The sequence below is a fragment of the Carassius auratus genome, linkage group LG45M (assembly GCF_003368295.1).
Source record: "Carassius auratus strain Wakin linkage group LG45M, ASM336829v1, whole genome shotgun sequence".
NCBI classification, from domain to species: domain Eukaryota; kingdom Metazoa; phylum Chordata; class Actinopteri; order Cypriniformes; family Cyprinidae; genus Carassius; species Carassius auratus.
In genome coordinates this window covers 226,672-239,159 of record NC_039299.1, presented here as the reverse complement: position 1 = coordinate 239,159, position 12,488 = coordinate 226,672, and the positions used below count along the sequence as shown (strand labels likewise).

The following is a 12,488-nucleotide window of genomic DNA, read 5'->3' as shown; positions in this document are numbered from 1 at the left end:
AAAATGATTGATATCAAGATTTAACATTGTTACTATAGTGGAAATGTAATTGATGATATCGAGAATGAACATTTTAACTAGTGAAAATTTAATTGTTGATATCGCGGATGACTAAAAGTTAAATCGGCTTGCCATAGTGTGATAGCGTCATGTCGAGGAGACAGTGTGTTTTTAATTGTAAAGGCAAGTTTGTTTTATTTTCACTGCCAAAGAATGAAGATCAGAAGAACCAATGGCTAAAATTCATCTTTACCACAATACCAGAGCAGTACAACAAATTCCTTTTGTTGTGTTCACAACATTTCACTGATGACTGCTTTTCTAATCTCGGTGAGTTCAAAGCGGGATTTTCAAAGCGTTTGGCCATAAAAGTGGGTTCATTACCAACTTTATTTGGACCAACAAGCATCTCCGGATCACAACCTGTAAGTATGATTATAAAAAATGTGTTTGTTTTCTCCCGAGCGTCTTAACAGTATGTCGCGCTAGCACTATGCTAACACAATGTTTACCGTGAAGTTGTGTGCTCAGTTTGGTTATGTACGTGCTTAAATGAGTATGACATTTTTAGTGTGTGTCATTGTTTTTATTACTTGGATGAATGATAAAAGACGTGTAGATATGATGTTTTTCCTTTACGAAAATTAACCATGGTTTTAGTGTGGTAAAGTGTACTAGTAACCATGTTTTTTGTGGTGCATTGATTACTATAAGCAAAACCATGGTTATTTTGTGCTTACCATGATTCCACTACAGTAACCCTGTTTTTGTTTTGTTTGTAACTGAAGTAAAACCATGGTTAATTTTAGTAATGGTTAAACTTGTTTTTAAAATGTGTTGTCTGATCAGTATTTTAAAGTTACAAATTGTTTCTGTGTAGCTGTAGCCCCAGTTAAATAACTATTATGTTCAATTACTATCTTTTCAAACTACATATAATGTGGTGGGGGAATGCACTTATATTGTAATTTTCTTGTAGAGTACATCAAAACAGATTGAATCACCCAAAAGCTTGTTCGTGGAGGTGGAATGTCAGACTGATCGTCCACAAACAATGTCAGTGGGAACACAGACAGAACTGACAGAGATGTCTGTCGGCACACAGCTATCTACTGGTACACGGAGAGCAACACACACTGGGAGCAAAGGCATGTTAAATGGATTTAAATTGTGTGTGTGTGTGTGTGTGTGTGTGTGTGTGTATAAAAAAAGTTTTTCTTTTTTCAGGATTACAAGCAGCAGTTTCTTTCAAAAGTGTTGGCGCAGAAACCACTGCAGCTGTTTATGATGTACCATTTTCATCAAAACCTGTAAAAGCTACTGGATTTCGACCACATAAAAGACCTAGACTGGACTTGGAGGAAGAAGAAGAAGAAGAGGAGGAAGAACCTCATGACTCAACCTTTAATCCAAGCGACTCTACAATATCTGAGGAATCTTCGTAAGCAATGTACACATAAATTTAATTCTGTACCAAAACATGATGATGTATAAATTAAATATAGTTATAATTTTTATTACTTTAGGTTTGTGCAGAGGACAATCTATGGGGATAAGAAATTCATTGTGTTTGAAACCTGCCTGCGTGAGCTGTTTGCCACATGCCCGATGTGTAAACACAAGAGTGATGTAAGTCTACGCCGGATTGGTACATACGTGGCTTTCCTCCAGCTTTGCCCCAAGTGCGGTTACCGCAAGCAATGGGAGAGCCAGCCCACTGTTGGTAGTACGCCCGTCGGAAACCTTCAGTTATCTGCAGCCACGTATTTTACCGGAGCATCATTCATCCAAGTGCAAAAGGTAAGCACGAAACGTTTCGTTTGTACCACACAATTCCAGGTTATGAACTTTACATAATACTTCAACTTTTCTCATAGATCTGCAAGGGCATGCAATTACAGATTTTCACGCATGAAACATTCCGGAGACATTGTAGGAGCTTCCTAGAGCCTGCCATAATCCACAAATGGAAAAGTGACCAACAAAAACTTTTCCAGAAGTTTAGATCGAGTGGAAACATTGGCCTTGCCGGAGACATGCGTGCGGACGCACCTGGTAACAGTTTTTTATTTTGTATAAAAAAAACAAGGTTTGAAGATTGATAATGTACACACTATTGATTGTCTAATGTAATTTATAAAATCTACTCTTGTGTTTAATTTTAGGACATTCAGCCAAATATGGGAGTTACACGTTGATGCACACAGAGAGCGGCACTATTTTGGACATTCAACTTGTTCAGGTAAAATCATGAACAACTTGTTTTCTATTTTCCACAAGTTTATAAATGACTGATGTTACTGTGTTGTATACCTAGAGTAATGAAGTCGGCGGTAGATACCATATGGAGAAAGAGGGCCTAAAGAGAGGTCTTGATCATCTAGAGTCGAGTGGCTTAACAGTCGGCTACATCGTGACTGACCGTCACACTCAGATACGGAAATATTTAAGAGAACGCAGCATTAATCAGTTTTATGATGTGTGGCGTTTTGAGAAAGGTAATTTTTTTTTTGTTTTTTTTACTACCGTATTTTTTGGACTATAAGTCGCATGTGAGTATAAGTCGAATCATTCCAAAAATACGTCATGACGAGGAAAAAAAACATATACAAGTCGCACTGGACTATAAGTCGCATTTATTTAGAACCAAGAGAGTACATTACCATCTCCAGCCACAGGAGGGCGCTCCGTGTCTTCAGTGTAGACTACAGGAGAACTGAGCAGCATAGAGCGCCCTCTAGCGGCTGGAGACGGTAATGTTTTCTATTGGTTGATTTCTCTCAGTTCATGTCAAATTAATTTTGATAAATAAGTCGCAGCTGACTATAAGTCGCAGGACCAGCCAAACTGTGAAAAAAAGTGTGACACATAGTCCGGAAAATATGGTACATAATATAGTTTAGTTAATAGTCATACTTTATCAATACCCATTTACCTCATTGAATCAGATCTGTCAAAGAAGCTTGAGCAACTATCAAAAAACAAGGAGTGTGTAGTTTTGAAGAAGTGGCTTCGTAGCATAAGGAACCATGTCTACTGGAGTGCTTCAACTTCTACGACAGGACCAGAGAAGGTGGCTAAGTGGACATCCATTGTGAATCACATTCAGAATGCGCATGTACACGACAGCCCCATCTTCCCAAAGTGTGCCCATCCAGACCGTGTGTCCAAGAATGCTGCGAAATGGTTTAATCCAGGTATTTAAATAAGTTTTGTTTTTTTGATCAAATTCAAGACATTTATTGTTATGCCATACTAGACCCCTGGTAATATATATATTATTGAATGCATTTGCTACTCTACCATCACATGCATGGAATTTACATTTCTACATTGTCGTTACATACAAGCATCGCTGGAACTCCACAGAGTTGAGAAGGTTCTCTGCAACAAGAGGGTTCTCAAAGAAGTGGCAAAGTTAAGTCACCACTTTCAGACATCATCGCTGGAGGCTTTCCACAGCTTGATACTGAAGTTTACACCCAAAAATGTAGTGTTTCCTTTCATGGGAATATTGTGCAGGTAATAAATATATATATATTTCAATTGCATTATGTAGGGAACCTGTGATTTATGGGTTAATTTGTTTTTGGCAGATTGCTCCTTGCAGTTCTACACCATAACGAGAACATCGGTCGAGAACAAGCAACAGGGAAACCAGTGTTCAAAGTGGTGTTCCCCAAGTCTAAGAAGGGAGAACCCATTGCAAGGCCATTGAAAACCGAGCCTACATGCAGTACGTTTCTAAACTTTTTATTGTAAACATTTTTATTTCAAATAAATATCAAATAATTTTTTTTTTTTTACAAATATTTTCAAGATTACGTTGATGACCTAATGAGGCTCGTCTTCGAGGAGGTTATAGTAGACCCTGCACCTTTTGTTGAGGAGCTACAGGCAATTCCTGTTCCCATGGCCATTTCTGCCGAGTTCGAGAGACCCTCGAAAGAAGGAAACAATTGCTCGCCATATATCCCGGTTCAGTCGAGAGGAATCCGAAAGCCGACATAGCGACCAGCCAGATCTGGAAACTCCTGGCGTATCCGGGATACAACACAGGAAGGAATGACCACTCTGAAGCCCCAGCTCCAGCTCACAAAGCTCCGATATCCCAAATGTCGGAATTGCCTATTTTTCAAAAAGAAGACACTCTTACTAAATTTCTATTTGTAAATAAAAATATATCTTTTTACATATAAAGTTTATTTCATTACAAGTTTTCAAGTCATTGATTGTCCTTTAGAGGCAATTAAAGTTGTGGTTTTATTCTATTTCTATATTTCATTAGTCCTGCTAATTCTCATTACAAACTTACTCCTCTCTTGTTCGGTGTCTTAATGGACCATAGTCGCTTCTATATATATATATATATATATATATATATATATATATATATATATATATTATGAATGTTCTGGAGGGTATAGGGATTGAGACAGTTTGCTTCAAAGCCTGGATGCAGAATCATGCAGATTGGAGGGACTGGAATCTGTTGAATTCGTCTTATTACCTTATAAGAAAAATATAAATTACTATCAAGACAATTTTACTTTATAAAGTAGTATTAATGAAATTGAAATTAATTGGTAACATTTCTAAATATTAATTTTTTAAGGTAACACACAGAATATTAGAAAATTGGCAAGGCATGTTTATTTATCTAGCATATACATAGAGGTAATTTAAAAGAGGTGAAAATGGAAACTATTTACACAGAGAAAAGGTAGGTAAAAATCTAAATAAAAATAAAGACACATATGAAGAGTTGGTTTTAAAAATACATAACCTTAATTTGAATAAAACTGAAGTTGGTTTGTTTTGATCTAAGTTAAGCATATTCTTAACTTGGAGTTAGTAGCGGGTTCGCGAATCATTTGAGTCAGTTTTGGGATCGCAAATCATTTGATTCAGTTCGGGAGTTCGGAGCGGGATCGCGAATCATTTGAGTCAGTTCGGGGATCGCGAATCATTTGATTCAGTTAGGGAGTTCTTAGCGGGTTCGCGAATCATTGGGTAAGTTCTGGAGTTCAAAGTCGGTTCGCGAATCATTTGAGTCAGTTTGGGGATCGCAAATCATTTGATTCAGTTCGGGAGTTCAAAGCGGGTTCGCGAATCATTTGAGTCAGTTTTGGGATCGCAAATCATTTCAGTCAGTTCAGGAGTTCACATTGGGTTCGCGAATTATTTGAGTCAGTTTGGGGATCGCAAATCATTTGAACCAGTTCGGGAGTGGGTTCGAGAATCATTTGAGTCAGTTCGGGGATCGCGAATCATTTGAATCAGTTCGGGAGTTCGTAGCGGGTTCGCGAATCATTGGGTAAGTTAGGGAGTTCAAAGTGGGTTCACGAATCATTTGAGTCAGTTTGGGGATAGCAAATCATTTGAGTCAGTTTGGGAGTTCAAAGCGGGATTGCAAATCATTTTAATCAGTTCGGGAGTTCGTAGCGGGTTGGGGAATCATTGGGTAAATTCGGGAGATCAAAGTGGGTTTCGCGAATCATTTGAGTCAGTTTGGGAATCGCGAATCATTTGAGTCAGTTCGGGAGTTTGTAGTGGGTTCGCGAATAATTTCCCAGATAGCTCATTTACAGATAGCTCATTTAAGTTGCGGAGACGTCTGTGCAACTTCATCTTTTGCATCTGGCAGATGTATATTTTAGGGCGTTTGCTCATCTGGCATATGTCGCTGAGACGTCCCTGCCTATCCAATGTATTCCAGACATAAATAAATTAGAACCTAGAATAAGCTCTTTAAACGATGTTAATCAGATGTTCATATGTCTGCCAGATGTCTGATTGATGTAGGACAGACATCCTTTTATCAAAACTTTCCCCTGCTATTATTTTAATAAAATACTCTTGCGAGCTTTTAAATAAATTCCGTCATGCATGTTACAATTACCAAACAAAATAATGAACAAATAAACCAAACGATCAACTAAAGAGCATTTGCTGATTTTATGAAATATATATATATATATATATATATATATATATATATATAACAGGCAAAAAAAAAAAAAAGTTTATGCAAACAACAATACACTATTGGTAACATACAGCATTCAAAAAAATAAAAATAAATAAATCCTCCCTGGGGCCAAGCTTTAATTAATTTTTCCGCGTCTGCTTTGGTTGGAGACAGAAGGACGGGGTTCTTTATAGCTGAAGCTGTATTATGTTAAAAGAAACAATTACAAAAATGTTTAAAAAAAAAATAATAATAAAAAAAAAATACTTACATTGAAATGAACGTTAGATATTTTTTTTCTTTATCTGGTTCGTGTGAATAAAGCGGACAAAGTTATCTAAACGGTTTTATAATAACTTCCAAATTACGTTGTGTATGATGACTATCAGCTGTTTGTTAATCAGGGAGTATACCAAGTTGTTTCGCGTGAGTATTGGTTGGGTAAATGGATTTCTAAAAGGCTTAACTGATGTTTTAAGTGTAATTTAAGTTTTTATTTTTTTTCTAAATATGTTTAATAATGGCTGATACAACATCAGATTATGTTTAACCAATTTGAAACCGGTTATACATTATTTTTAGTTGCTCTGACAGCTCCGCCATTAGGCTAATTCTATTGTTTGTATTTGTGTAACATTAATGAACTTAACTATTAGGAGTGCTCCGATTTGTGATTTTCGGATCCCTCTCTTTCTTCATGTTTGGCTCCTGATAGATAATCTGTTCACCTTCAACAGGTACATTTTGAAGTAATATTCTAGCATTAAATTGACCTGTATTCTATACACATCTAGTTAAAAGAATGGAACAATTAAGATTTTATTTTTGCTCAAGAAACATTTATTATTATTATCAAAGGTGAAAATGGTTGTACTGTTTCAAGTTTTTGTGTAAACCATAGTGCACTGTTCGAACAGTGTTGTGTACTTACATTATCCCAAATGTTCCGAAGATTGTTCGTTATTTAGGGTAAATGTTTACCATTTTCAAATTAATACTTTGGGTTTCATTAATTTAAACCTATAACATAGTAATGTGCAACTACCTGGACTCCCTGTGTTATTTATGACATTAGCTGAAATGTTTGATCCATTAAATCATTTTGGTTGTAGTTCATTTAAGAGAGACCAAATTTGTTCAGTAAACAACTGTTTACTAAAGAACACAATTTAGATTTTTTTTTCTCCTGCTTTACTAAAATCATAGCTACCATGATTTCTAAACTGATGTACCAAATATATTCTTTTTTTATTTTTTTTGGTGCAACTTCATTTTCAATTATTTTCGGATGGGCATGACCGGGATGCAATTTTCTGGTTTGGGTACATTATTAGTATAATGTAAAACAGCTGTTTTCTGTGTGAATCTCTGTTAAAGTGTAATTTATTTCTGTGATGCTCCGTTGTATTTTTAGCATCATTCCTTTCAGTCTTCAGAAATCATGAAAATAGGATGATTTACTGCTCAAGAAACATATTTGTTATTTTATTATTATCAATATTTAAAATAGATATATCAGGATTCTTTGATGAATAGAAAGATCCAAAGATCAGCATTTATAAGCACGCAAATCATTTGCGTCAGTTCGGGAGATCAAAGCGGGTTCGGGAATCATTTGAGTCAATTTGGGGATCGCGAATCATTTGAGTCAGTTCGAGAGTTCAAAGCGGGTTCGCGAATCATTTGCGTCAGTTCGGGAGTTCAAAGCGGGTTCGGGAATCATTTGAGTCAATTTGGGGATCGCGAATCATTTGAGTCAGTTCGAGAGTTCAAAGCGGGTTCGCGAATCATTTGCGTCAGTTCGGGAGTTCAAAGCGGGTTCGCGAATCATTTGCGTCAGTTCGGGAGTTCAAAGCGGGTTCGCGAATCATTTGCGTCAGTTCGGGAGTTCAAAGCGGGTTCGCGAATCATTTGCGTCAGTTCGGGAGTTCAAAGCGGGTTCGCGAATCATTTGCGTCAGTTCGGGAGTTCAAAGCGGGTTCGCGAATCATTTGCGTCTGTTCGGGAGTTTAAAGCGGGTTCGCGAATCATTTGAGTCAGTTCGGGAGTTCGGAGCGGGATCGCGAATCATTTGAGTCATTTTGGGGTTCGCGAATCATAGCTGTATATGGATAGGCATTTTTAACTAATTTAGTAGCTAGTTCTAATGGCGTTTTTCACGTGTGTTTAGGTGTGATATGTGAACTCTTTTTTTTTTTTTTTTAATGATGTGCCTTTTAACAGTATCAAGTGTATTCAAAAACTAAACAAATCGTGCCTAAAAAGTGCACGCATCTAGGCTAATGTAAAGTTACATGATGAAGTCATACTAGTGAACATGTGCATTTTGAGTGCGTTCTTTCACTGCATTATTCGGTGTATTCAAATGCATTTATGAATGCATGAGAATGATCACAAAATTTAAGATATGGGGGTTAGAAAATGTATATATTTAAATCATTTTATGTAGTTAATCAATATCACACGAAGAGTGCCATTTCAGTTTTTTCTCCAAAAATCAGCATGATTAAAATGTGATGTTAAGTTACTACAAACAATAATTTAATTACAAATACAAAATGTTGCAGAATAATGTAATATATGAATGAATAATAGCCTAAAGAACCTTTGTGACAATAGGGTTCTTTCTTGTCATTATAGAACTTGTTTAGCATAAAAGGTTCTTTGGAGTTGAGTAAAGAACCCTATGGTTCTATATAGAACCCCAATGAACCCTTTTTTCTAAAAGTGTGTTGTCATAACGTTCACCTTGGAGATTGAAAATGTTTCTTTTTTGAGACCCCAGGAGCCCAAATTCAGACCCAGAACAATAAAACCCACAGAAGAGGTGGGAGTTCAAAGGAGGAATCGTTATATTACCAAACTGCAGGGAGAGGAAGAGTAGATATAAGTCATGATCTGCAAGATTAACCACAATCTGATGTGATCCGACCACCTCAGAGAAAACCAGTGTTGAGCTGCTGCAAGAGCTTTTGAAGCACAGCAGCTGTGGTCAGAGAGTTCTGTGTGTTCTGATTGGTGGATGATGATGATGATGATGATGATGAGTGGATAAAGACTAGAGCTATCAAATAGTGAGAGAGTGATCTGCTCACCTGGTTATGTTCGTGGATGTTTCGATGTGGAAAGCAGTTCGGAATGGAAATATTGTGATATGTGTACTCATATTTTTTGTTTTAAAGGTGCCCTAGAATGTGTTGAAATAATATTTTAAATTTGTCTCTGATATCTACAAAGAGTGTATGTGGCTTTTTAAGGGCGTTTAAAATGTCCAGATGGTTTTACAGGTCCATTTTCAACCCTAGAAATTGTCCCTAGAATGAAATGGTCTGTTTTTACCTTATTTGGAAGGGTCATGAATAGTAATGAGGAGTTCTGCTCTGATTGGCTGTTTCACTGCGGGCTCGTCACAGCAGCTCAGAGTGACAACAAACAGCTCCAGCGTGACAATGGAGAGATGAGGCGTTCAACAGTACATGTTTGAGTCCGTTTCAGATGAAGATGCCGATTTTAAGGAACAACCTAATGTTTTAAGATTGGAAATGGGCGCTTCTGAGTGGTAAGTTTATTTTTTATTTTCAATAAGAACTGTTACGTCAATTCTAGAACTTCAACCTAAACGTTAACTAGCATATAGCATTAACTTTACACGTTAAGTTATAACGTCAGCAGTCACAATTTTAGCATGATTTTAAAAACATTAAAATTATTATATTGTCAACGTATAATTTTACAATGATAGGTTTTTCACGTTGAATCAAGAACATAAAACAGTGAACTGTGTAACGTTAGCGCGTGAATGTATTGTTTGAAAAGTATTTACAGTAAGTTAGCCTATTGAAGTTATTAAAGTTGATTTATTTAGCCAACAAAAGTACAGTATAGAAGCCACTCAATATAGTCAATGTCATGTTTACTAGCTGCTTTATTGTGATTAGGACTTAGCCTCATAACAACAAAAACTTAATCAAGGTCTATCTTTTTTTACAGGTGTACTTGTGGAAATTGTGCACGCATGGCCCTCGAGAGAGAAAATATATGTTGCAGGGAAATACCACAGGTATTTCACTAGTACACTTGATAGAAATGTATTCAACCTATCTATGTGTGTGCTTTCTTCTACTTCCAAACAAAGTATGAAAGATTACTGTAAATAACAGTGCCATTATGATTTGTTTTCTTTTGCAGGTCACAAGAAAAATGAGAAAAGTGCCTAATACAAAATCCTGCATGACAGACCATCCTGGCCTTGAACCTGTGTGACTCAATATATACTGTATTCTTTGTAAAATGCAATGAATGAATGTAGCAATGAATGTATATAGAGCTGACCATGGGCGTTACAGTCAGAGGGATGGAAAGGTAAGGCCAGTTTCACACACTTGCTACATTTTGTGTAAATAATTGGGCTCTGTTGCATCCTGATGTTTCCTGATGCTGCTGGACAATATGTTGGATTCAGACCCCGTCTTGACTGAAACGTGACACATGCAGAGCAACAGCTTCTTCCATGGAAGGTCTGTCATGCTGAGAAGACCGGTCCGGAGGCACAGGAATCTGCTGTATGCCATCCAGATATGGAAGAGGATCACGGACAACTTCTTCAAAAACAGTATTCATCAAGTTGATGACACAGCCTGTAAAGTATAATAAGTTATTCATTTAAACATTCATTTTATTTGCACATTTGTAAGTGTTGTTTAAAATAAATATTTTTGGGAAAAGCTTATAAAATGTTGGCTCTGTTTTTACTGGTTTGACGGTGTGTCCTCCCTCTGGAAAGAGAAGCTTGTACACAGCATTCTCACTGAAGTCATCTTTACAAGATACAACCTAAAGGATAAGAGAAACAAACACAACAATTGTTCATATTGTCATAGTGAATAAATCAACTTTTTTATTCATTAAAATTATGAAAATATTAAAAATAGCACTTATATACTTATACTAATACAATAAATCTGTACCATTCTGTAAACTGTGACCTCTAACTGAAAGGCAGTAGCAGTTTGCCCACACAGAAAACAATAGTATGCCTCCTTTCAAACATAACTGTTTATGTGTTGTGTTCTGACCTATGTTCATGTTGACACCGAGGGGACGCTGGGTCAGAATGTGTGTGATTGTCTTGAATGTGGTTCATGATGGAGGTCCATCTGGTTCCCTTCTCAGGTCCTGAATCAGAGCTGCTGGCAGACCAGTACAGGTGCTGGGGGATGCTCTTATGCCACTTCTTCACCAAACTACAGTCCTTCTCTCTGGACATTTTCTACATCTTCTTTGTCAATCCTGATTGAGTAAAAGTTACAGGCAAAACATATCAGATTTTTTTATTTTATTTGATGCAGTAAGCTTTTTCAGAAATATGGATACTAATACCATGAATATTTGAATTTTATTTTCTTTCAAAGACGCAAGCATTACCTTTCGCCATGTGCCAGACGTCATAAGAGTAGTTAATTTTACGACCCTTTAAAAACTTTTTTTTAATCTGGGGGTGACGGTCAGTAACAACACAGTCCAACTTTACACCGCTTTCCTCCAGGAGGTCCAAGCTTCTTCTAAGACCCTCCTTCTCCACGTGGTATCTTCCCCCTTCCTCATTGCTCTTAGTAGAAACACACAAGTATAAAATGTATATGTAATATCTCTATAAATTACTTCTATATAAAGAAGTGTGCATGATAAATATAAGTCTTTTCTTCTCTACGTAAAAATTGCTGAGTATGTTATGTATGCTGTATTTTATCTCTAAAGTTTGCACAGATTTGTTACAAACTGATATTAAAGACAAAGTTGTCAACCGCTTACATGACATTTAAAAACCGTATAATTGCAATTTTACATAGTTATACATAACAGGAGTATGTTATCCATAGTCTGCAGTTGAAGTACCTGCACCAGCTGTATGTCTGTTATGTTGTTGGTCTGCAAGTTCATCATAGTGTAGCTCCCATATTTTGCAGAATGTCCTGCAATTACAAAAATAGTCACTAATCATTTTTAAATAATGCAGAGGTATTTATAAGACAGAAACACACAATCTTAATATTTATAAGTACTTGTGCAAATGCATAGTTGTTTGCATAGAAACAGAGACTGAAATAAAAATGTGCACCTAGTGAGTAAGCTTGCATGAAATAGACGAAAGTAAAATTATTTGACAAAAGAGAATTTACATATGTATCTACAGTAGTATTTTGTAGATTTATAAGACAACACAGGCAATAATTATTTACCTCAGCGTAAATACTTTGTCATACTATTTAGAACTAAACCAATAGTAGCGCTGGCTGTCATTTGATTTGGATGGGAACTTCTGATTGTGAATCATTTCAGTCAGTTCGGGAGTTCAAAGCGGGTTCGCGAATCATTTGAGTCAATTTGGGTATCGCGAATCATTTGAGTCAGTTCGGGAGTTCGTAGCGGGATCGCGAATCATTTGCGTCAGTTCGGGAGTTCAGAGCCGGTTCGCGAATCATTTGAGTCAATTTGGGGATCGCGAATCATTTGAGTC

The 12,488-nt window shown here is 36.6% G+C and overlaps 1 protein-coding gene and 1 long non-coding RNA gene across 4 annotated transcripts; both read left to right on the top strand.

Annotated features, from left to right (window-relative positions):
- Positions 1–286: 286 nt before the first annotated feature.
- Positions 287–4,194, top strand: LOC113068514 (uncharacterized). Its single transcript, XM_026241241.1, has 11 exons — positions 287–330; positions 980–1,115; positions 1,228–1,441; positions 1,527–1,800; positions 1,878–2,055; positions 2,166–2,242; positions 2,318–2,498; positions 2,949–3,197; positions 3,351–3,522; positions 3,597–3,736; positions 3,821–4,194. The coding sequence occupies exons 1-11, from the start codon at positions 310–312 to the stop codon at positions 4,009–4,011; spliced, it is 1,833 nt and encodes a 610-aa protein (XP_026097026.1). The 5' UTR covers positions 287–309; the 3' UTR covers positions 4,012–4,194.
- Positions 4,195–9,398: 5,204 nt separating this feature from the next.
- LOC113068513 (uncharacterized) lies at positions 9,399–11,279 on the top strand. 3 transcript variants are annotated; one of them, XR_003279565.1, is made up of 5 exons: positions 9,399–9,530; positions 9,962–10,031; positions 10,160–10,333; positions 10,434–10,610; positions 11,144–11,279. It is a non-coding gene; the product is annotated as an uncharacterized LOC113068513 (long non-coding RNA). The 3 variants fall into 3 exon arrangements; XR_003279566.1 differs by having other exon boundaries at positions 10,434–10,615; positions 11,144–11,251; XR_003279564.1 differs by lacking the exon at positions 11,144–11,279 and having other exon boundaries at positions 9,400–9,530; positions 10,434–10,713.
- Positions 11,280–12,488: the final 1,209 nt, after the last annotated feature.

What these genes read in the sequence shown, in the direction of transcription:
- LOC113068514 (XM_026241241.1), top strand. Translation starts at nt 310, where the DNA reads ATGACTGCTTTTCTAATCTCG. An exon ending in TGACTGCTTTTCTAATCTCG is followed by an intron (nt 331 to 979) that starts GTGAGTTCAAAG and finishes ATTTTCTTGTAG; the next exon opens with AGTACATCAAAACAGATTGA. An exon ending in CATGCGTGCGGACGCACCTG is followed by an intron (nt 2,056 to 2,165) that starts GTAACAGTTTTT and finishes GTTTAATTTTAG; the next exon opens with GACATTCAGCCAAATATGGG.